The sequence below is a fragment of the Ursus americanus genome, chromosome 14 (genome assembly GCF_024610735.1).
Source record: "Ursus americanus isolate L20-20 chromosome 14, mUrsAme1.1.p, whole genome shotgun sequence".
NCBI lineage: Eukaryota > Metazoa > Chordata > Mammalia > Carnivora > Ursidae > Ursus > Ursus americanus.
In genome coordinates this window covers 71,831,273-71,856,572 of record NC_142140.1, presented here as the reverse complement: position 1 = coordinate 71,856,572, position 25,300 = coordinate 71,831,273, and the positions used below count along the sequence as shown (strand labels likewise).

Below are 25,300 nucleotides of genomic sequence, written 5' to 3'. Positions count from 1 at the left end.
TTCTTCTAAATGCGTTAGTCTCCTAAATTAGGTGGAGAACAAGATCTGCAGTTACAAACTAAAGTTAAAATAACATGAACTTCTACATTACTAATTATTTTTTTCTGTAAATGTCCTTCCTAAATCATGTGGAAAACAAAGAGTACAGTTACAAACAATTACGATTCTAGCTTTCGTAAGTGCCCAGGATGTGTTTATTGAGATCGTTATTTCTCCACATGGCTTTGAGGGTGTCCTGCCATTTCACCTTGCAGGATTCCTGTGAGTCTTTCCTGCAGGGGAGGTCTAGTGGCCACAAACTGCCCCCTCTTTTATCTGGGAATGTCTTGATTTCTCCCCCACTTTTGAACAGTTTTGCTGGATACAGGATTCTTGGTTGACAGGGTTTGTCATGTTTTTGTTTCATTTTGGGGTTTTTGTTTGTTTGTTTTTGCTTTAGCGTTTTACATATATTGGCATGCTGTGCTCTGGCCTCCGACATTTCTGAGGAGAAATCTGTATGTATTCTGACTGAAGATCTCCTGTGAGTGATGATTTGCTTCTCTCTTGTTGCTTCCAAGATTTGCTCTTTGTCTTTTGGAAGCTTGATTAGAATGTTTTCAGTGTGGCTCTTTCTGAGTTCGTTTTACTTGGGAGTTTTTGAGCTTCTTGTGTATTTATGTTCCTATCTTTCATCAAATTTGGTTCGTTTTCAGCCCTTCTTTCTTCCTATGTTCTCTGCCCCTTTCTCCTGGGACTCCCACGATGTGTATGTTGATCCTTTTGATGGTGTCCCATAGTTCTCTTAGGTTTTGCGTACTTTTTTTTCCATTTTTCTCTCTGTTAGACCTCAATGTCCACTGTTTTATCTTCAAGTTCATTGATTCTTTCTCCTACCTGCTCAAATTGGCCTTTGAGTCACTCTCACGAATTCTTCATTTCGGTTGTGGTTTTCAGCTATGGAATTTTATTTTTTTGGGGTTTTCTTTTTACTTCCATTTTGTTCACACATTTTCTTGGCTTTCTTCACATCTTCCTTTAGTTCTGTGAGCATCTTTAAGACAGTTGTTTTAAAGACCTTGTTCGGTATATCTGCCAATAAGTCGTTTTCACGGACAGATTCTGTTGATTTTTTTTTTCCTTTGAATGGGACATACTTTCCTTTTTCTTGTATGCCTTGTGATTTTTTGTTGAACACTGGGCATTTAAACCTAATAATGTGATCACTGAAAATTAGATACTTCCCCTTTCCCAAGGTTCCCTGTTTTTTGTCTTTTATTTTTATGGTTGTAGGCTTTGCCAGGGATCAGACTGAGGTATAAACCTACATTTTTCTCAGGTCTTTTCCAACACTTTCCTTGGGCATGCACAGTCAGTTTCTAATTCCCCCTGCATAAGCACTTCTTTTGGAATGTCCTTGCTTTTGCCCTGAATTTCCTGAAAGAGGAAATACACACACACACACACATGCAACTGAAGGAGCGGTAAGGGCACTGGACAATTAAGTCTCCTGGCAGCTAGAGGGGGAGGGGCTGGCAACAATGACTGCCAGGCTCTTTGCACCACTGTGATCGGAAGCAGCAGCCAGTGATCAGAGCACAGATTCCCCCATAGTTGTAGTCTAGGGTCCTCGTCATCCACCTTAGCTCCACATGGTATGTGCAGCCTGCCCCAGGAACACCTGCACACCTGCTGTGTGGCTGGGGGTGGGGGATGGGTAGTGCTACTGTGCTCTGAGCTAAAATTGATCAAAAGTAGCCACAAAGTACAGTCCACGTCTTCTCCTAGAATTTGCAAGCCTTTAACAGACCCCAGAATTCCAAAATAGTTCTATCACAGGTGTTATTTTAGCCATATTTTCTGACTGATTCCACGAAAATTCTAGGTTATCAAACCAACAAAACCATGTAGTCAACAGTTTATAAAAATACATCTTTATTGTGTTTCAATGTACTTGCATGATAGATACCTAGTCATATAAACTTAGTTTCCGTGTTAAATATAAATTAAGCAAACACAAAAAAAACTATAAACAAATCAGCCAAACTGCTGGAAAAATCCCTCCAAGCCATGAATCCTTATTAAAAGTGCACGCTGGGATGATGAAACTATCTTAAATCACCATACTCTGAAAATTGTTACCTGTCACCAAATCTCAATGTTTAAAGAAGCAATAAAGGGCAAAGTGTCACGGAATAAAACTATGGTGGGTTTCTCAACTCCACATCTAGTGAGTTAGGCAGATCAAATGGCTCCATCTGACATTTCAGCAAAGTATCATCTTTGTGTAAAAAACATCAGGGGCCGTCCTGAAGCTACAGGGAATATCGAAGCAATCACAGGAGAGCACGGCCAGAAGACTGTGTAGTCACATGGTTCCAGAACACGAATCCCGAAGGGCCCAGAGATGAGGAAATGTCCATTCCCCCCAAAGGCCATTCCAAGAGCTCAAAACCAGATTACTACGATGACTAAGGATCGGCACATGTCCTGAAAATTCACAACTGTAGCAAACATACACGCATTCACATATAGAACCTGGAAGTCTTGAATTTCAGAACAGAGACGTTCAAACATTAACTTTGAGAGAGGTTTGTTACTGTGGCCAAAATACCCAAGTTGGGGCTGGCCTGACATGTTTTTCCTATAAATTTTGAGATTGAAATCCTTGAGAGGCCTAAGACGCATGTTCTCCTTAGTCTTCTCTCCCAGGGGTGCACAAACACAGGGGACCTACTGTCCCAAGTCTCCCCCTGCCCTCTTCGGGGCTAGAGCAGTTCAAACAGCCAGTGGAATGGTGTCGGAAACTACACCAGGTCCAAATCCCACACAGAGGCAAAGTTCAGCCCCAACAGTTTCCACTCCTTGCTAGGAAACAGCTCCATGCCGGCAGTTCAGAAACAAGAGCAGGCTGTGACTGCCGTCAGAGGCCCGGCTCTGAGTTCCGCAGCGACGACGGCCGCCACCACTTCTCAGGAGGTGAGCACGGGGTCCGATGCCCACAGTGGGGTCAATTACGAGGCTCTGAGGCTGTGGGGCTGCGGACTGTGGACATGAGATGCGACTTGTAGGTTTTGCTCAGGCCCGTCATCCAGAACTTGAGCAGCTTGACGTTGTCCTCCTCAGACGCCCCAAGAATACTCAAGAGCTTCTGCGTGTCCTCTTTGGGGCGACTGTCCACCTTGGTGAATTTGAAAAGGACCTTCACTTTGCTGAAGGAAACCAAAAACACAACACTCAGACACCACAGCAAAATCACAGCACAGTTCAAGTCCCGAGGCCTGAGGCTCCAAGACCGGCACACAGAGCGGCAGCTCATGGCTTCACGCCCCAGGGCCTCCCACAGGCCCGGCAGCTCTAACCCCGGCTGAGAAGGCTGCTGCCTCAAAATGGGGGAAAAAGCCCGTTTTCTTTAAATTCATTACAGGACAACGTCTAATTGAATCTGACAAAAAAAAATTACTGAGGGAAACTTATTCAGGAAATAAAGTAATTAGTTAGCTTTAATAGAAAAGAAACCTCTGTGATCTGGCCTCCAGATTTTTTTTTTAAAGATTTTATTTGAGAGCGAGAGAGAGAACACGCGTGTGCATGAGTTGGGGGGAGAAGGGACAGAGGCAGAGGGAGAAGCAGACTCCCCGCTGAGCGGGGGCCCGATGTGGGGCTCGATGCCAGGACCCTGAGATCATGACCTGAGCCGAAGGCAGACGCTTAACTGACTGAGCCACACAGGCGCCCCTGGCTTTCAGATTTTTTAAGTTAATTAAACAGTAAAAATAACTGCTTCTCTTGGAGACAGGTGTACCCCCATCTCACAGAGGAGCAGAGGGAGGACTAGGGGTGCTGACCTTCCTCAAGGTCACCCAGCTAAGACACTAACTGGCAAAGATGCTATTTGAACCCACGCTCTTAACCTCTATTCTACTCCATCTCTTGGGGGTGGTCACGACTTCTTTTTCTGAAAACAGCTCCTGGTTCTCGCCAGCAGAACGGAAGGGCTACTGGCTGCCCGGCACCCCCGTGAGAAAGCAGCCTCAGGGGCTAACGCGGGTGTGCTTACTTCATCCACTCTTCCTTGAGGCAGACGAGGCACTGGTCCACCACACCCACGGACAGGTTCTGGTTGGTCAATGCCGCTTCCATCTTATTCAGGATGGTGGGGCCAACTGGGAACAAGGGTGGGTCGTCAGCATAGGGGAGCGAGAGGCAGCCTCGGCGTTCCCGACCCCACTCACCGCGGTGAAAGGAAGGCCGGCCTGGCAGCACCCACCTCGGTCTGCGGCGACAGGACTTCCGCTGGTCACAACAAACTCGTACTTGCTGAGGGACTGGTCATCCTCGCACCCGGCTGGGTGAAGGCTGGAGCGAGGCGCTGTATGGGCCTCCACGACAACAGCGAATTCTGCAGCAACACGAAACGCACGGCTCCGGGAGGCGTGCCTCCGCCCCTAGGGAGCCCGCGTCCCACAGCTCGCTCTCAAGTCCTCCCCGATCAAATGGGCGACACCCGCCTCCCTGACGAATGCTTGGCCGCTGCGGACCTTTTGCAGTGTATTTGTTAGTAGTGCTAACGGTTAGCTCTTGCCTCAGTTAATGTATTCTACTCCAGGAACTACTAATTATGTACCTCAGTTCACCTAATGCCAAACAGCCCTGTGACGGTGGCCCAGTGTGAGTCCCATTTCATGACAGGGAAAGAGATTCAAAGAAGCTAAGTGGTTTGGCTCAAGGTCATACTGCTAATAGCGGTTAAGAAGTTCAAGCCCATCTTTGAAACTAGGAGCCTGTGTTCCAAAAAAGGTGCTGCCTCTCAGGGACGCGGGACCCAGTGGGGGGACTCGGGACGCAGCCTGGGATGCAGAAGGGAGCAGCAGCTCAGGACTGCTGAGCGCCAAACGCTCCGCCGAACCACCTTCCACCACCTCTCGGAGGCGTGCTCGGCGAAGCCAGCGGCTTGCCCTAGAAGGCCGGGATTTACACCCAGGCTGACCCCCCGAGTCCCCAAACCAGGCTGACCCCCGGAATCCCCAAACCAAAAGACAAGGATGCTGGTTAGATTCCCGGCTCTCAGCCCGGAGGTGTGCGGCTGTCTGTGCTGGGGGCAGAGCCGGGCCCCGCTGAACTAGGGAACGTCAAGGCTGGAGTTAAGGCACATGCAAGAAAAGAGTGGCCTCCCCGAATCCTGTTGGCATCACCAACTCAGCATAATGGCACGACAAACAGACACCCATCTGCGCTATTCCCACTCCCACGACTGCAACCTGCCCTCCACCGAGAAGCACCCCCAGCAAGCCACCCTCACTCGGAGGCTGGCCTGTCCAGCCGTCACCCATTCTGAAGACAGAAAACGGAGGCCCAAAGGCACGGGGAAAGCTGCTCCTGCTGCCCGAGCAGGCAGCACGCTCAGATGCGCAGCTGAGACAGTTCCACTTCGGAGCCCTGACGTCAGGGCCTCGGGTCGGACACGAGAGCTACACGTACCTGAGGACAGCACGTGGGAGGGGATCTGCACGTGCGGGCTGAGCCCCAGGAAGTTGCACCGGTAGGCCTCCTCATACTGGTTGCTGTAGGGGATGATTCGGACACAGCCCACCGGCAGCATCGTCTGGAGAGGACACAGTGACTCAGATCCAACACCAGCTGCAACATCCCCCACCCGTCTCCACCGCCCGCACCACGTGCCCCCGCGGCTCGGGCCAAAGCCGCTCTCCTCCCAGAAGGCACTCCTGGTCACCCGGCCCCGCCGGGGTGTCTCCCGCATGGCCCCAACTCCTACCCCAGCCAGCAGTCACACGGGACTTGTGCTGCCTCTTGCTCTGTGGTGCTAATCTTTGTTGTTCCTTGACTTCTCGGATGTTTGTCCCTTCTCTCATCCCACAAAGAGGTTATAAGCTTCTTGAGAGATTGTGTCACATGCATGTTGTGCCCTCACAGGCCTAGGCAGACGTTAGGCATGAACAAGGCTTCTGAGCACTTGAACATCATCAGCCAGACCTGGGCCCTGGCACCCACTACACCTCCAAGGTGCAGACAGCACGGCAGAGCCGCATGGCCCCGGACTCATCGGGAATGTTCTGTGCACAGGGACGTGTGACGACCTGCTCCTAAGGCAGCTGTGAACCACGCCAATGGCTTCTTAGAGGGATCCGGGTGTTGGGGGTCGGGTAGTTAGTTATCACTCTATCAAGATAGCAGACTCCTTCCACTGGAAATAACCACCACCGCTGACTGCCATTTTCAACAGCGGAGAGAGAGCACAGATCTCGGATTCCAGCATGAACCTCCAGACCGACCCATCCCTGCATCCTAACATTCACAGCTACCGTCAGGATTTAAAAAAAAAAAAGACCCAACTAGGCAAACCCCGTCCTGCTACAAAACACAAGAAAAGCTACTCTTACCCGAAGAACTTCAAAAGCTGAGTGGACGAGGTCTGCGTCTCTACTTTTCCAGATCACTTGATTCCCCATGAGAACATGCCAGGCCAACATGCGGAAAGACGGGGCACCCAGGACCTGAAAAATACAGTTCGGTGCTTTCTGCCTTGAATTTTCTTTTGTGCAACCGAAGTGATTTGTGTGATTTCCGTATGAAGAACGATGGGTCGAGAGAGGGAAGGGCTGGCTGACTGTCTGAGGTCAGGAGGAGGCAGATGGAGGTCTCTGGATGAGCATGTGGAAGCCCGATCCCCAAGCCCTGGCACGCTCTGAGATCTCTTCTCCGATTTTATTTTTAAAAACTTGAAGCAGAAAACGTGTTACTTTTTGCAACATTTTCTCTCTCTCTCTACACTATTTTCCTGAATCATTTCAAAGTATGGGACAGGCAGCATGATGCTTCAGGACCCGGGAAGGACAAGGGCTCTCCTACACGGCCCCGGTACACCCACCCCCAGAAACACGGCATGATGCGCCACCAGCCCAGTGTCTGTGGCCCCGAATCTCCAACGCTGTCCTTCGTAGCTGTTTCCTGTTAACCCAGGAGTCACTTAAGGGTCACGACTGTTTCATTTATTCTGCTGTCTACCCTGTTTTACGCTACAATAGTCCCTCTCTCCGCCTGACTTTTTGTAACTTCCCGGACACTGGAGTTTTTGGAGAGCTCAGCCTGTTATCCTGACTTATAACATGGCTTTAAAAAAGGGAGGGGGGAGCCTAGAAATATTACATTTTACAAAACCCCAACAGCTTCAAAATACTCCCACCTCCCGTGGGATTGAAGATTTCTTAACTTTAATCCACATAAGCAATTGACAAGGATGGTTTTAGGCAAATCCACGGTTTGGGTGGGTGAATGTTCCTCATTCAGAAGCCCCACAGAGCATGTGCCGCTAATCAGTCTCTACTCCAGTTTTCAAAACAGAAATAACGATCTTCTGCTAAAACTCACGCTCACTGTAAAAGTGATCCAGAAAAATATAAAAAGGGCTGCCCTTGTAACCTTGTCATCTCTTCTTCCTGTCTGACCGAATATAACCACGGTCAACACTGTAGCGTGAGACTTCTGTCTCTGGCACACGCACATATAAACACACACACCACCTTGTACGATATACTGGACATTTCCTCTCGTATTTAAGGACATTCCACTGTTTGGGTGCAATTCCTATGGCTGGACATCCAGATTCTGTCCAGTGTTCCGGAGGAAGGGCCACTGTTTCCACTTTGCAAAGCACCTAAGGTTGCCCGCAAGCCCGCAGTGCTGTGAGCAGCCCTTCCTTTACGAGGCTCCAGCATGACAGCATCAGAGGACCACGAGAAGCCAGCCATGCAGGGCTTTCATAGACACCTACGTCATCTTTTTACACTTTCCATGTTTTACAGTTTTACTTTTTACATTTCTTAGACACCTAAAGGGGAGCCCTGCTCCTGTGGCCAAGATGCCCCAGACGGCCCCAGCTGTCTTCGGCCAGCCACCAAGGCTTTTTGGTTACTCCTAAGCAACCAATTCCCACTGGGTCTCAACACCGTGGGCCTAAAGGACAAAGTGTGCTGGATGAGAAGGGGGGGACCAGCTCTTCTCCAGAGCTTCTGAACGGGGGTCTACCGTCTGCCGCCTACCTGCCTCATGTGGCGAAGGGACTTAAAGACAGACAACTTGCGGGGCTGCCAGTTTGCGCAGTCTGAGAGCAAGGAAGACTCTGTTGGGCACTTGGCCAGCTCCCGCCCTCCTGCCCCCTCTGGCAAGACAGGGGCTTTCTCCTCCTCTTCAGCCTCGGAGTTGTCCCAGCTTTCAGATTCCTCTTCCAAGTCTGCAAGACAAACAAAGCCATTTATGAAACACGTGGTCCCTGGACGCGACCGTGTTGTGATTCCACTTTAGCCCAGGGAGGGCACTCCTGATGTCTGCTCTGGGCCAGATATCTACACCACTTGTCTTCGGACCCTGGGGCAGCAGGGAGGGCTCGGTCTGTTTACTTACTTACTCAGCTCAAAGCCTCACGCTGCTTTACGAAGCAGGCACCCGTGAGACTAGAGCTGCTCACGGTCACGGGTAATTCAAAGCAACGACGAGCATGAGGACGGCTCGTTCGCCGCACACACCCTCCCTCAGGCACTACCGTAAAGGCTTCTGCACGGCACTTCACGTCACCCTTTCAACTGTCCTGACGTCAGTACTATTCTCCCCGTTTTACACATAAAGAAATATTTATTTCCATTCATCTCTGTGACAACCATCGCAAGAAAGGCCGTCATCACTCCACGATCCAAGTGAGATCTGCAGGGAAGAGGCCCCGTCTGGTCACACAGAACGTACGAGAGCAGCAGAGGCAGGACCTGAAGGCAGGTCTGTCCGAATCCAAAGTGTGTGCTCCGAACTAAAACACCGTCTGACCCATGAGAGAGCGCCCTGCGTGCCTGCATGGCTATCTTTCCTACAAGCTGTCGTACTTGGCTCCCTGCGTACATACCCTCGCCACAGCCCACCCCTGCCGCCTTCCCTAGCCTAGGAATTTGAAAGCACAGTACCATATGGTTCCAGGGCCCGCTGACCCGCGAGGGCGTGAAGGTGGATCGCAGAGGTTCTGTCTTCCGGAGCACGTTCTGCCCTCGCTGAAACTCTACTCCCTTTCTCCACTCAGGAAAGCAGGCCGGAAGCCAAGTGCGTGCAAAGTCCCCTGACTACAGACATAACCTTGAAACAGCTCCAATTTACTAAGAAGGCCAATTATTTCCAAGCTGAAGCATGTCAAGTGTTATTAGTAACACACTCCACACGACCTACATCGCAACTGGGGTTTACCCAACCCCAAAGCTGAGGCTGCTGACCTAGGTCACCAAGAATCAGATCCTCTCCGAAGGAGCAGCACAGCCGGGACCGAGACCAGAGGTTCCCGGGCTGGTGCGTGCCGCAGCAGAATCCCCTGGGAGGAAGTCACTCAAAACACACAGGATCCGGAGCCCTAGACGTGGAGCTCTGACCAAAAACCTGGGGAGGACTACCCAGACACCGGTGAAGCTTGGGAACCACCCTTGATGGAAACCCTGGGTCCACTGAAGCATGACATTTTATTGCTTAGGTGTCCAGAGAGGGCAAGCACCCGGGGATCATAGAACAGGGACAAGAAAACCTTCTCCACAGCCTAAGTGCTCTAAATAGCAGACTTTCCCAGCTGCCCAGGGTGGTAGAGTCCCTCATGTGACTGTCAAGAAAAAGGAGACAGGAAACCACAGTAAACACACTGAGACTAAAGGCCGAGCTCTTGCAGATGCTCTCCTGGGCTATCAATCCTAGGGTCCCTTCGTCGGGACGGAGGGCCAGGCGGCCACCGCAGGCAGAGGCTTCCAGCACAAGCACCCCCAGCTCACCTGCAAGCTTCTCCATCTGGACCAAGGTGTCCTCGGTGGGCGCGCCCTCCAGGAGCTTCTCCGTCAGCCGGCTGCCACACGCCTTCAGGAGCCTGGAGAACAAGGCATCACCTGTGAGGTCTTTTTGCCAGAAGAAAAACGGAACCTGAAGCCTATCAAGCCCTCTGATCTCACTACTAGTTCACAGAAAATATGGGTATGAAAGATCACACTGCACACACCAAAGTCACAATCAGCCAACTCTACGAGGAGAATTCTACTGGACAGATGACTCAGGTCCTCTGACAAAAGGCAGGGGAGAATCCGTGGCAGGGGTGTCAGAGAAACTGCTCTAGCCTAGGAGACAGAACAGGTGCGCCCTGTGCAGTGGTGATCCGATCCCATTTCAAAAATCAATCCTGAGGCGAAACAGGGAAACAACACGGATCGGGCTGGATGACACTAAGGAATTTCTCAATTTTGTTGGATATGCTTTTTTTTTTTTTTAAAGATTTTATTTATTTATTCGACAGAGACAGAGACAGCCAGCGAGAGAGGGAACACAAGCAGGGGGAGTGGGAGAGGAAGAAGCAGGCTCATAGCGGAGGAGCCTGATGTGGGGCTCAATCCCACAACGCTGGGATCACGCCCTGAGCCGAAGGCAGACGCTTAACCGCTGTGCCACCCAGGCACCCCTGTTGGATATGCTTTTATATTTGAAATGATACAACTAAGATTCACTTTAAAAAAATATTCCAGAAGAAAGAGCGGGGACAGAAGCAGCAGCAACATGTCGACGACTACTACAGCTGGCTATGAGGGTATGCAGCTCAGTGCACTGTTGACTCTATTTTGGGTCTGTCTGAAAATCTGTCTAAATGGTTTTATGTTGGGCACGGGAGACAGAGACTTTCTCTGTAGTTCGCAGGTCCTCAGGAGCTACCCTCAAAGACCTCTGTTCGCACCTGGACCTGATTCAGACGACGAGGCCCCAGACTCGGAGCGACGGCTGCACAGGGATGAGGATTTGAGGGCGTCTTTGGGAGAGGGGCACCTTGCGATGGAAGCAACAGAAACAATCTGAGGCCAGAGCACAGATGCGGTGATTTTCAGAAGACGGAAGCCATCGTTTCCTCCTGAGCAGGCAGGTCTGAGCGCCACGGCACGCCCCTAACACACGGCCTGCGCTGGACGGGCCCCCAGCAGCCTGCACCCAGCTGCCAGCTGACTGCAAACCCCGGACCACTGCAGTCCCGACTGCTGACCTTCTGAGGACCTCAACCAGAACCACCCAGGCCAGCCACTCCCCAGTTCCTGACCCGCACAGCCGTGTGGGATAAGGTTTGTCGTAGACAAAAAAGGGAGATCCCTGCTCCTGGTGCGGGAGCATCCTCTTAAGCACATGGGGCAGCGAGTGCCTCCTAAATCCGTGTTCCACATGCCTGCGGGGAGGCGCCCGAGGAAGAGGAGGACGCAGGTCAGCACCTGCCAGCAAGTACACAGCACAGAGGCGGCTGGGGGACTCACCCAACCGCTGTTTCCCCAGATTCACGCACAATCCAACCAACACACCGTGACTGCTCTCATCCCAACAGTCGCTAGAAGACCGCAATTCTCGTTACCAAGCAAAGGAGGTGTGAAGGCACGCCCACAGGTTGTCGTCACTCGTCAAGGACGTCAGCGAGCGAGCCGCGTTGCCGTTGCGCTGGTGCAGGAAGGGCGTGAAGGCCGTGTTCATCCTCTGGGCGCGCTGTGGGCAGCCAAACTGCTCGGCCTCAAACACCTGAAACGCGAAGGGAAGGGGCGGCCTTTGAACGAAACCAACCCAGCCGAGCAGCACGGAGCCCGCTCATTCACGGCCAACCTCCCGGACCTGACTGCTGAAGACGCTCCCCACTCTGCTGTCCTGCCGCTGGGCACAGACATGCCACCAGTCCCCTCAAGCCAAACAGAATGGTTTTTGCCTCACAGCTTGATTCGAAGCTACCTGAGAAGAGGACTCGTTAAGAATTTCTCCTGTGCCCTCTCCCACAACCAACTCATTAGGCACCTGACGGGCACTCGGGTGGCGTACATGCTGTGTGGTCATGACCGTTGTTCTTCACGTACTTCCGGTGCCCCCGCCCCGTCCCAGCCCGTGGAGGCTTTCACTGAGAGACGGTGTGCGGGTGGGACATGTGCCCCGTTCCGGCGCTGAGGTGAGAGGGAAACGCGGCCCTCCAGCACCATCTGTGCCCCCTCGCAGGGAAATCAGCAACATTCCCGTTTGGCTGCTGCTCTGCCTGCTGGGCTGACTACAGTGAGCAAATGCTCCCACCTCCCCACAACGGACACAGACACGAACAACAACGAAACACCGTGGGGGCACCAGGTGGCTCGGTCCGACGAGCATCGGCTCTTGATTTTGGCTCAGGTCATGATCTCAGGGTCACGGGATCGAGCCCTCCACGCTGGGGTTGGAGGCTGCTTGGGATTCTCTCTCTCCCTCTCCCTCTGCTCCCACCCTGCTCACTCTCAAAACAAAAAACAAAACATAAAAAAACAAACAAAAAGCCCAAATGAAACAAAACAACCCCCCCAAACTGTGTGGTTTTAAGCCACTGAGGTCTGAGGGCTGCATGTCACTGCAGCATAACCTGGCCTACTCTGAGAGACGCGTGCCATGACTAGAGGTCTGCGCTGGTGATGGGTCTACAACACGATTCACGGACTGGCTTCCACATGAAGGCCAGAGGAAGCAAAGACACCAGGGAGAAACCAGGGCTTGTGAGCGCAGTAAAGAAGCCAGAGCTGAATGAGAACCGGGACAACACTGGCCTCGAGAGAGCCCAGGGAAGCAAGCAGGACTGACCGCCACAGCCCCGCCTCTGGAGTCGGAACCACGATTCAGACAGAGCTACAGATGATAAAACCGCCCGCGCTCTGACCCCCATCAGTGCCCAGCTCCTCCCCCACTGCACCCACTCGCCCTTCCCGTGGGGTCACCTTGAGAGCCTTGCCCTGCAGTTCATCAATGATCCCTCGGATCTTGCCAAGCAGGAAGGGCCAGGAGTTGATGAGGTAAATCCGGTCCATCATGATGGCGATGATGCTGTACCAGCGCTGAAAGCCCCGGGCCAGGCTGTCTTTGATGAAGAACGTGTGGCTGAACACGAAGCCGTGCTGCTCGTCCCCAAAGAAGATGGGGCCTTCCCGGCCAGGGCACACCTGCGAAAACCAGCCGCCATTGCAGGACACAGTCCTGAGCTTGCTTTAGTGACAGTCAAATCTCCTTCTCCAACTTGTCTTTCTGTACTAATTACCTAGCACTGATTATGGGAAGAGTGGGGAAGGCGGGGACAAGAGAGGAAAACTGCTTTCATCTGCTCCTGGGATCAAACTTTCTAAAGATAACATTTATCAGCATGGACTGCAAGGGCCTGTCGAGTAGGTTCACGACGTTTTTCTACCCTCCAGACTCAAATCTGCCAACATCACTCATTTGGAATGGAGTGGTCACTGGAGAAGGTCAAAGCCATCACTGTAGAGTCCATACGGTAACATTCGCACACTCTATTTACAGGACAGAAGTCAGGTCTCCCTCATGACTCACTCACTCTTACTTTACACACGATTCTATCAGCCACAATCGTCGGCCTCTAGCAGGTCAGCAGCAGGAAATCAAACAGGGGAACCGCGGAAGGTGAAGGCAGGCTCACTGCAACCCTACGTTAAAACTGAGAGGGGGCTCAGTGTGTCTCATCAGGTGGGTACAGAGAAGGGACGTTTTATAACCGTACTACCAATTCTTTGTGACAGATAAGGACATAGGAGCTAAGGGGGCGCCTGGGTGGCACAGCTGGCTGAGCGTCCGACTCTTGGTTTCAGATCAGGTCATGATTTCCGGGCTGTAAGATCAAGCCCCGCACTGGGTTCAGCACAAAGTCTGCTTGAGATCCCCTCTCCCACTCTCCTCTCACTCATGTGTGCACACACGTGCGCTTTCCCTAAAATAAATAAATCTTAAAAAAAAAAACAGAAAACCAAAAAACATAAGCACTAAGACTTGAACTAAGCACAACAGGAGCCAGGTGGTTTAGGAACACACTGATTCACCCTTCAGGAGCTGAGAGCATATGGTGACCCGCTAAGGCTTATAAGGGTGGTTGGGACAATAAAATAGGTGATGTATGACCCAGTGAACCAAGTAACCTAGAAATGGTTGGTGTCTTAGAAATATGTTCACCAAGAAAGAATAACAAAAAGTTTGGTGCTTCAAATGATAAGCTAGAAACCACTCAGAACACTGGAGTCCAACTCAACTTATTCTGGAGTTCGAGAGAACTGGGGCTGCTCCGTGCTCCCTGCTCCCCTGTCCTCTTCATGGATGGACTGACCTCTGTCTTCCTTTCCGTAACCTGTACTGAACTTGTTCAGGGCGTCCCGGAGTGTGTGTGATATTCCCACAGAGTTCCCTCCAGGGTCTCGGTGCTCACCTCACAGCTCAGGCTCCGCACACAGGCCTGGCGGACAATGCTGAAGAGCTGGGGGTGGTTGGGGTGCTGGTGACTGACGTACTTGATCGAGGTCTCTTTATCATGGCTGATATACCCAGGATGCCCTGCAGCAAGGGACCGGCAGCCCTGGCCCCGAGAAAGAGAAGAAACCAATTAATCAGGAAGCAGGCAACAAACTTTTTATGCACATCGGAATGAGAAAACTCGATCTATTTTCATATAAAAATAACTGGCTCCTAGAGTTATACTTCTCTGAAGATTTCAACGTTTCCTGAATAGAAAACCCAGGACACAGAGCTCACAAAGATCATGACAGAATATGAATGAGACCTAATCTCCTGAGCACTTACGCAGCAGGTATTATGAAGAGCTCTGCAGACACTGTCTCATTTAATCCATGGTGCAACCCTACGAGGTAAGGACAGTGACAGTGCTCACTTTACAGAAGGCAAAGCTGAGGCCTGGGGTTGCCAAGCGGCTCACACAGTGAGTGTGCTAGCCTCTGTCCTTGGTCCTGACACGACCACTTCGCAGGGGCCTCAGCAGGCTGCCCCACCTCCCTGCCGGCGCGGCACCCTGAGAACACAAGCTCAGAGCCTGCGCTAGGGAGTGAACGGGACTGGTGGCCGTGGCTGCTGTCCCTCGGTAGCCGCCACCACACTGGTGCCGAGGCCACACGTCCCAGCGGCCATCCCCACCCAGAGACCGCACAAGAGGGTACTGAGGCAAGCCCACCCCTGTGAGATGCGGGGACCCTTCCCGTGGCAATGCCAGCTCAAGGACTCTCTCTGTCCAGCACTCTTTCCTCCCTTCCTCTCCTGCACAGCTGTCAGACTTGCTCACAGCAGCAAGGCACTCCCCACCTTCTGCTTCCTCACAGGTGTTTCCAGCAATAGAGAGAGCAATCTTGTGCACGCTGCCTGCTTCTCAGTGCAACCACACTACTGCGCCTGGATTCCTGTTCCCCCTGCAGTGGCAGGTCTAATGCCACTCCCGATACCAGGTCCCGACCCAGGTGTGTCACATGGAACAGCAGCCTGTTGAAGGAACTTAAACTTCACTCCCTAGAGCTCACACACAACGACACCAAGAGTAACAGCCAGGCCCCCACGAGGAGGAAACTTCCCAAGACACTGGACTGAGGGAAGTGGAGCCGAGGACGGGCCAGTGTGCAGACACGAGCATGCGGGGGGGAGGGGGGTGAAAAGCAAATGTCAACTGTCAACTGGTGTCAACTGTGTGTTGGCACAGGGTTGGTAGAAAAGCTAAAGCTGGGATCAAGGGAAAGAACTAAAGGGACATAGAAAGAAGTGACCACATTCCACAGGGCCCACAAAGAACGGTCTGCACACATCACAGGAAGCTCACACCTTCCTGTGAGGTCGTGTCCACCTCTTAGTCCCACAGAGTCTCCGCCCGCCCTCCAGGAGGTCAAATACGCAGCATCAGCACGAACCCCGGTTAAGAAAGAAACGTCTCCAACACCCTGAGAGTCGCTTGCCTCGCACATGTCCGACTTCTTAGGCCCCGGGCTGCTGGACTCCGCGCTGGCCCCTTCCGCCGGGCTGTGGGCGCGGATCCGACTGCTCATCTGAATGCCACCTTCCTCCTCCTCCGCCTGCTCGCCTTGGCCGGGGCTGTCTCCATTCCCAGCCCCCTGAGGAAGCGGGGCATGCAGAACTTCTGTGCAAAAGAGAGTGCGGGGGCCGTGGAGCTCACAGAAGTGACAGAGAGCGACGATGGCATTCATGGTGTCCTGGAGACAGCAGGAGGCCTGTGTGTGGGGAGGAGAGGCAACTCCATCAGCTGGCCAGCCTCGGCTCACACTGCAGAACCCGCCCGCAGCTCTAGGGCACAGGGACTGGGCAGGTGTCATCGGTAGGCTTCCTGGCCAGCAAGGCAGGTCACCCAGCCACCCAGCCAGCCAGCCGGCCCTGCATCAAGTGCAGAGAAAACTCAGCAGACAAGACACGGTCCCTGCCGACCAGGAGTTACAATGGAGGAGGGAGACTGCAATTCAAGGATCACACAGAAAACCCTTCAGTGAGAGCTGACAGGGCTAGGAGGTGGACAGCACAGAGAAGAACACAAGTGCAAGGGACAATGCGGCAAATGTGACACAGGTCAATGCCACGGGGTCTGGAGGAGAGACTCATTTATTCTAGCAACAGCTGCTCTGCTGGGTGATATGCTGCTGTCCTCATGGAGCTTACCTTCTAGGAGGGGAGGGACGCATGACAAACTGCTTGCTCTCCTGTGGACAGCCTCGGGAAGAAAAGTACAGCAGGTCTGGGGCAGAAACTCAGTGGAGGAGGTGGGATGCGGGTTTGGACACAGGGGCTCCCTGAGTGGGAGCTGAAGGGAGGAAGGGAGCCATGGGGCCGAGGAGGGGGCATGACGAGGGGTCTGTCTACAGAGTTGGGGGACGAGGGCAGAAGACGAGAAGGAGGTGGATTTTAGGGACCCTTCCAGGCCATAGTGAAGGCTCATTTTCTTCAGACTGAAGAGTCTGATAGGTTCTGATGAAAAATATGGTAAATCTGAGTAGTGGACAGTGGCCAAGATTCAACCCTTACCTTTTGGGGACGCCCTCCACCATTATGGACCCAAAGAAGGTAAGCTATCCTCTGTCCTCATCCCCCCACAGGGGTGTGACCAAGGCTTGACCAGTCAGAGGCACCTGCCCAGGAAGCCAAACCCAGTGGAAACACGTGTGGGGGCTACGGAGTGAGTCCCGGGTGACGGCATCCTCAAAACCCCCATGGTCTGTCCGTCACTGCGTCCTCCCAGCAGCCTCCTTTCTCCAGCCTGCTAACTCTGTCACCCACCCGGCATCTTGCAGACGACGTCTCGGCTGGCACGACTACCACTGCTCCTGTCCTTATACCTGAGGCAGGGGTTGGAGCTCGAGTGACAGCGGGAATGGCAGAGGCCAACACTGAATAGACAACTCAAGACAAAGTCAGTTGGGCTGATGTGAGTCAGGCATGGGGATCAGATGGGGACTTGTGGCTGCCTGGCTGTAGGGAGAGCTGGGGCACAAGATGTTCCTAGAGGGAGGTGGGCAGCAGGAGAGGAGACAGAGTTTAAGAGACAGCAGCACATGTAGCTGGAAAACTCTTGAGAGTTCCATGGAGATTCTGGACTGCAGAAGCAGAGAGGGCTAGGTGGAGGATGAAGGTCTGGGACACTCCGCGGCCCTCTGCCCGACTCACCATCCTCACCAGTCACTTTTTCCTTGCATGTCCCTGCTGACCGGCCTCCCCAACCCGCCCCCCAGAGCGGCTGCTCACTTCTACCGCATCACTCTCTCCCCCCTCCGCTTTAGTTTAGTTCTCCTGGACACTGCAGTGTTTGCGTTTCCCCTGTATGAATGTTCCCGAAGGTGGGGGTGGGGGTCACAGCTACAACAGTGCCTGGCACACACAGGAGGCACCACATTAAAGTTCTGGATAGATGAGTGGATTCAGGAGCTGCCCACGGAGAGAGGACAGTTGCTGCCACAGAAAGCAGAGAGCTCACCAAGGCTATCTATGGGCAGGAGAGGTTCTAGAGCACAACCGTGGGGAACACCGGAGTCTGAGGGCCTAGTGTCCTGAGACCCAAATTTAAATAGAGGTTCCACCAGGCTCACTCTGGTAAGATCAAGGAAAATGATGGCTTAAGCATCCGTTGTGGAAGAGTGGGTGACCAACAATGGAGTAAGAATCCCAGAGGAAGAAGCATTGAGACCCAAAGCAGAGGAATTAACCCTGGAGAAAGAGGGCACATCCTCCTTTGAGAGGCATAAAAGAGAAATAAAGTTCCTTCCAGCAAAACATCCTCATGGAAGCAGCACTTGGCTAAGGTTCACCCCATTTACTGTTGAGCACCCACACGCACCTTTATACTCGGCAAAATCACGCGTGCACCATCCCACCTAGACAAGAGCACGCAAGGCCATTTCCAAATGAGTCGGGCAGGGCAGCGGCGGCCATGCTGCAGCTCTAAGGCCTGACGTTTTCTAGATAAGGAAAAAAAAATCACAGTGGATTCTTAGAGTGAAGCACTTGGGGACACACATACAACCATCAAGCAGCTTCCTGCCAACTTAAAATGAGAACATCACAAAAAAGGTTTGGGGATTCCCGCGGCTCTGAACAGCTTAGCAGGCCTCTTGCCTTTTCAGCAGTAGCTGACAGCAAGCTGGCAGTGCAGCCAAACCTTGAGCTGAACTTTTGCACCCCTACAGTGTTATTTCATAAAGGACTTCCTTAAGTATATTTACATCTTTTAAAAATACAAAATATTTACAAATGTAAGGTCATCATCCTTCCGACTCTTGGTTACAAGGGGACTGCCAGGGCAGCACCCACAGCACGCCAATTTAACCCTTCAGACCTTAGGCCTACATGTCTCTCTCCTCCTCGAATGGGAAGGACAGACGAGAGGTGACGCTGTTCAGCTACTTCCTAGCATCCATGGTCAACGTGGGAGACTTAATAATAGTTCGTTTTGTTTTGTTTTTTAAGAAAAGCAGTCCTGATCAGGAGTACCATAGCCCCAGGCAGCTAGTGGAAGACAGGGAGGTACCAACTCCAAAGTCACACAGAAAAAGCCTGTCTCCAGCCTTTACCTGCCAGTCCATGTCCAACATCTTACTTATCCCGAGAACTACCCTACAGCTGAGACGCAGAAGCCAACCAGCACCTCTCAGGTTAACCACAACGTGCGGAATCAGAATTCTCAGCAGCAGGAGGTCAGTTCTCTGTTCACTCTCACTTCCAATCTGTACCAGCTGTTTACTGAACAAAATAAACTGGCTTGAATACGCCTAACAGTTCTTCCCTTCCTTCCAACGAGCTTTCCAGAATGCAAGGACGAAGCAGAAATCTGCCCCCTATCCCTTCAACTTTATACTCAGAGCAAGATCCAAATACCTCCAAGGCGTAAGGCCCTTTCCATGGCCCTGGGTCTATTTCATTCTCACTTCCTGTGTGGTCTTCTCATAGGACCACAGAGGCTCAAAGAGCACTTTGCAAAAACAGTATCATAATGGCTCTTAACCAGTCATGAGCAGAATCCCCTGCAGCTTCTTTACCTAGTCTTCCTCATGGGAGTCTCATTAGGTCAGCAGCTGGATTCCAGCAAGTCCAAGGTGAAATGTTCCACAGAGGATTACTTTCAGCTCAAACCCTGCACACCGTGGTGCCTCTATTATTCCTACCAACTTCACCGGGATTTCTGTTTACAAAGGTCCCTGACAACGCTAGAAGGGCAAACACAGCCACGGGCCACTATTTCTCAATCTCCTCGTAACAACGTTGATAATCCAACGCTTCCAGCACTTCCTCTGCTGTGACAGGGAGCCCCTACTGCCCCCCTGGCTGGACACCGTGGGTGGTGCCAGGTGTCCAAGGGCTGGAGAAGCAACACCTCCTTTCGGCAAAGTCCTTCCTCCTCGTCCTCCGCCTCCAGTGGCTGCTCAATCCACAATGCGCCCATCTTTGGGTTACTATTTTTTTCCAGGTGATAAGGTTGCGTCCAACAACACCCAGCAAACTGGAGAGAAATAGGGTCTTCTACCCGCCCTGGAGAGCACTGATCTGGGCCTATCACTTCATCAGAGCGCCTGCCTCGGAATGCCAGTCTGGGAGAAAAGGAATCAAGACACACACCCTCTTCCGTAAACCAGCGAAGGTAAACCCTGGGTGGGAGGGAGGGCAGGCCAAGTCTGCAGTGTCCTGGCAACATTAAAGGAGAGCGAATCACCGACGGTGACGGGGTCTGAACCCAGGTCACGGTCCTCATGCCTTTACCGTCCGTGGATCTGCCCTCCACCCCACATCTCAGCTTTTCAGCCACCCCTTCCACTCTGGCACCTAAGCCCCCCGATCACCAACACCGCACACCAACTCGAAGCGCAGTGGTGCCGCACTGCTTCCCCGAGGACTGTCAGGCTGCTCCGAGGCCCTCAGGCCCCTACCCATTCCCCCTCTCGCCCCCCAGACGCGCCTCCAGCGGCTCCCGTCCGCAGCCACCACCCGTCCCTTCCTAAGACCTCCTCCCGGAAGCCAGGCTCCCCTCAGCCTGCACGGAGCAGCCCGACAACCCGGGTCCGAACGACCTGGACGAGCCAGGCGGCCGCTCCAGGACTCGCTCCCGCACGGGCATCGACCCCGGGGGCGCGGCAGAGCCCATTTCCCACGGGCGGGGAGAGCTCCGAGCCGGGCTCCGGCGCTCGGGCCGCGGCGCACCTGACGGCGTCTTCCTCAAAGGACCCGCCCCGCGCCCCTCCCCGAGCCCGTCGGCCCCCCGGCGCCCAGCCCCGCCGGGACGCCCGCCTGGCCTCGCGAGCCCCCGCACCTCCCGTCCGGCGGGGGGAGCCTCAGCTCGGGTCCCGGCCGCCTCACTCACCGGGGGCCGCGGTCGCGGCGGCGCTGAGCCCGAGGCGCGTGACTCGGCCGGGCCGTACCATCAGTCCACCCCGCGGGGGGGCGCGCGGGCTGGCCGAGCGCGCCTCCGCACCGCGAAGCGAGCGGGACCTCGTCCACCCGCACACCCCAGAAGATCGCGCGAGCCCCGCAACTCCGCACTCTGGAAGGGAACCTGAAGCGGCTGCCCGACACCTGCCCCGTCCGCCGTCCGACTTCCGCGCCTCCCCCCACTGAGAAGCACGGAATGGTTCCAGCCGCACCGGCCGGGTTAGTGGACGAAACCATTTCAAGGCGGGGGGAGTACTTAAAATTAAAAAACATTTAAGAAGGAGATTTGAGGAAAAATATAGCCAAGCTAGTACTCCCGGTCCACACCGAGGAGAGAAAGAAACAGAACGTCTCGACGTTATAAACAGCGGGGCAGTGGCTTATGGTTTCCCCGTTGGGTTTGATTAAATTGCCGATCGAACCCGTCCTCTGTGGGACGTGCTGGCAGGTGGCCGGGAGGGGCCCGTCACGTGACGTGGGGCAACCGCGGGACCCGGTTGCGAGGCTAGGTCTGTAAGTGGAGGTGGGGTGCGGCGGAGTGCGCATGTGCGGACACACTCGCCTACCCGGACAATGATACACCCAAGGTGTTTAAAAATATGAGTCAATTATTACGTAATATATATGTTTAACACCTGGGCGCCTGCTACTCAGTCTGTCTACTAAAAGATTAACTGTAAAGCCCTCAGCGCATGACGTGACGTGGGACCTTAGAAGAGCTAGAGGGACTTGAATCCCACCCTGATCGCAGGAAATTCGTTTGAGCTGCGAGACGGTGCTGCCACCTTGTGTCCGGTCGGATCACAGACGGCGGACCTCGCTGGGGCCGGTTCACGGCGGAGTCCTGGTCCCTGTGGCTGCGACAGAGGGTGTCCAGAAGGGGGTTGTCGTCCAGTGTCGAGGGAAAAGCCTCAATCGTTAGGAAGCAGAAAGAGGTGGTTGTTTTTGTTTTTGTTTTTGTCTTTTAAGTCACCGCGATCACTCTTTGAATTTCCGCGTTAGGCTGAAATTGCAATTTGTTTTCCGTCTTCTTTTAGTGGTGGTAAGAGATTAAGGAGTGTGGGAGTTAGGAGGTTAGGCATTGCCTTTATATGTCTAGTCTTACCAACCCAATTCCTCACGATATTGGACAGCACACCCTTTATATATTGGCGCGTAAGTCACAAGATAAGTTTTGAAGCAAACAACAGAAAACCCACGAGGTCATACTGATTTGGAATTCTACTTTTTATTTTTGCCGTCAACAATTCAGATACTTGAATTTTACTGAGTTTGCAAAATTCTTTGAAAGCTTTAGTGGAAAGGCGCAAGAAATGTTTGCAGCCTCCTCGTGTGGCTGTGCCTTCCCAAGGAAAAGAAAACATCATTTCAACATCTGCCAAAGTGAACAGGATTCACCCTGAAAATGACCAGGGCAGCAATGCTAAATACAAATCTGCTTGACTGACTTCCACACTAAAAAGTAATTTACAAAACTTCCCCCGAAATTCAATAACCCTATTTTCATTTAACAAGGAGATGAATATATATTTAAAAAAATCTGCTCACATATTCTATTGTTTTAATGAAAAAGCCAGGAGGATGTTTTTGGTTTTGTTTTTCCTTTTTCTTTTTTCCCATTTTTTGCGGTAATCTTTTTTTCTCATTTTTCTCTTAGTGGTAGCTGTTCTTGAAACTAACATTGGTTAGACACCTTTTAAGCCCAGAAAAAAAAATTGCTCCTGTTTTGTAACTGATTTGAGGAATTAACTTCCTCGGTTTGTTCGTGGAGGACATGAACTTATTTGCATGATGATAGGCTAATGCAAGTCCCAAGGGGGAGGATGATTTATTCAACCACTGCCATTTTCAATACAATTCAACGTGCATTTGACTACAGCTGGACTCCATCTATGTCATTAAATACCCTTTCCAGCAGTATAAACCTTCAAGGACATTCAATGACAGGTATGTTAGAAGTCAGAAAATGTATCATCATCAGTGAGGAAGCAACACTGGCCACAATGCCCAGCAATGCTCAACCAAATGAAATATCACGCTAAATTCAAAGCTTGTATCCCGTAATAAGAATGTTATGGAAAGTTACCAAAAGCATTCTACGTACCACACTGCCTGGCATTTACAGTGCAGAACATGTTTTTTCCACCAGTGCAATGGGCCCAGTCAGAATTAAAGATTGCGTGGTGCTTTTCTGCCTTCCTATGACTAACCAAGAGGCGTGATTGACTAGGTAGTGACACCTCATCATTCAGATGGACAGAGTGCTTCACGGACACTAGTTGCCAAGACCATGGAGCCAAGTCAGGTCAAGTCCTTCTGGAAAATTCCTCAGAGAGGCTTTTGGGTGTATCTTGACCAGCTGAGGAATACAGATGGGGCCTGATGTGGGGCTCGATCCCATAACGCCGGGATCACGCCCTGAGCCGAAGGCAGACGCTTAACCGCTGTGCCACCCAGGCGCCCCGGATCTAATATATTTAACCGCATCTCATTATTTTACGGGTACTACGGTAGATTCCCGGTTATAAAAATAATTCATAATCTAAGCTTTCCTTTCTTCCAGCACCCAAAATAACACTGTGTTTTCAGATGTGTTTAAGTGTGGGGGTCTGTCCGGCCACTGACAGGTAGCAAACAGTGGGCCCGGAAGGTGGATCTCATGCACAACCCCTAAGTGGGTTTGGAGTTTTAGGCTATTAGACATATAAGGTGTCCAGCTAGTTGCAGGAACTAGATTAGTAGTTTAATATTTTCTCTTAAAGAAAAGCCACTCACCGGTGGGGTGCCTGGCTAGCTCAGTTGGTAAAGCACGTGACTCTTGATCTCGGGGTCATGAATTCGAGCCCCGTGTTGGGTGTGGAGCCTACTTAAAAAAAAAAATAAGAAAAGCTTCGCGTGTTAATTTATTTTATTACTATTATTATTATTATTTTTTTTTTACCATAGCACGTTCAGAAAGCTTTTAAAAATTAGCTCTCTCTCCCCAGTTAGAATTCAACTAATAGGCTTTTTGTGTTTTAATAATAGCTGCTTGTTAAATATTAAATACCAAGTGCTTTCTTTACATCTAATAATAAACTTTACCACGTCATTGTGGATCCAGGCTTGTTAAATGCCCAATTAGCAGTTCTCTGGTCTCAACTTTTGATTTTAGGAAAGGATGCAGATAGGATTTTGTCTTTGTTTACCATCATTAATTCAACTGCTCAAGAAGGGCTTTTCCTATTCACAATAATCTGATTGACCCATGTATTTTCTCTGGGCCTTTGGCAACTGCTCAGACTTATGTGCAAATCATGTTTTCTTCTACAAATTGGTTACCATTTCAAGTTGCACCCCCAGAAACTTAGAAACCCCAAACTGCATCTTTGAAAAGCAAGCAGAGGGGAGAGAATTAGAATACAACTGACCGTTCGCATAACTTGAGGAGGGAAGTTGAACAAGGTGGGTCAACCAATGAACACGAACAGTTCAGCACCTAAAAACCCAAGACTTAGGTTTCCCCTCTGCCGAATTGTTTGGTAGAAAATTATTTGTCCATGATTAGATTACAAGGCATTACTCTGTTAGTAAGGCATCTTTTACAGTGCTGTTCTATCGCCCAGCCTTGTTTAGGGTTTTAATTTACTAAACAAAGGACATGCCATCCATACAAGGCAGAAGAATCTCACTGCTTTATTGCCCATTGGTACCATTCTTGGGCTTGGAAAACATCTCCTACCATTTCAAAAACATGCAACCAGGGGTTTCTTTAAATAATACTTTATACTAGTATATCCCAAATTGGAGATCACGTGGATCAAGCATACGCATTTAAGAAAGTCTATATTAAAAGTTAAACATTGTCCCTTTGGGTGGTTTACTTGGTACCAATACAAATAGAAACATAAATACATAGAGCAAGTACTGACATCTGAGGGCAAGGGTTCTCATTAATCCAGAGTATTTGTTAACGTTTGATATTACCATGAAAAGACGGACTTGAAAAGTCCTCAGAAAACTGGTAGGTCCGCTCATGAACACCAACCCAAGGCTATATCCCTAGACCTCAGACACTGCCTTAACTCCCTGGGCTCAGAACTCACCGTCTTCTGGTGCTGTCAAAACTCAACAGGTGTTCCTAAGTAAACTGGTTCACAAAGTAATTTGCTCCTGAGAATAAACTCAAAGGAACAGCTAAGGGTATCTTAACTATTCATGCAAACAGATTCTGAGAACTATTCAAAAACAAGACACAGGCATAGCCAGGCAACCTGTTTTCAGAGGCAGCATGCGTGGTCTTCTATTGTCTTAGTAACAAGTGAGGCCACTCATCTCCTTGATCCAAGATTTTCAGAACTAACTCCTGTCAAGAGAGAGAAACCACTCACCAGTTTAACAGAAATAATTTAATAGATGCATTAACCAGGTGTGGGAGAAGGGGGAGACGTGTGTCACGAACGTAGTCACTGCAGGAAGTAGACACCCCCCTTAGGGCTTGGGGGACAAGGGGAAGAGGTTAGCATTAACAGAATTTAGAAGGTTGGAGGTACCCAGTAGAACTGGGTCGCCAGGTGACATGGCAGGTGAGGGA

At 51.4% G+C, this 25,300-nt stretch overlaps 1 protein-coding gene across 3 annotated transcripts; it reads right to left on the bottom strand.

Annotated features, from left to right (window-relative positions):
* Positions 1-1,897: 1,897 nt before the first annotated feature.
* Positions 1,898-20,800, bottom strand: FLCN (folliculin). 3 transcript variants are annotated; one of them, XM_045778173.2, is made up of 13 exons: positions 20,660-20,800; positions 18,146-18,266; positions 15,720-16,037; positions 14,243-14,389; positions 12,753-12,974; positions 11,390-11,550; positions 9,789-9,880; positions 8,040-8,230; positions 6,381-6,494; positions 5,461-5,584; positions 4,250-4,381; positions 4,040-4,145; positions 1,898-3,191 (listed from the first exon to the last, which is right to left on the bottom strand). In XM_045778173.2, the coding sequence occupies exons 3-13, from the start codon at positions 16,011-16,013 to the stop codon at positions 2,990-2,992; spliced, it is 1,785 nt and encodes a 594-aa protein (XP_045634129.1). In that variant the 5' UTR covers positions 16,014-16,037; positions 18,146-18,266; positions 20,660-20,800; the 3' UTR covers positions 1,898-2,989. The 3 variants fall into 3 exon arrangements, with proteins under 3 accessions (XP_045634129.1, XP_045634130.1, XP_087723830.1); XM_045778174.2 differs by having other exon boundaries at positions 20,609-20,667; XM_087867704.1 differs by having other exon boundaries at positions 15,765-16,037; positions 20,609-20,667.
* Between the last annotated feature and the right edge of the window lie 4,500 nt (positions 20,801-25,300).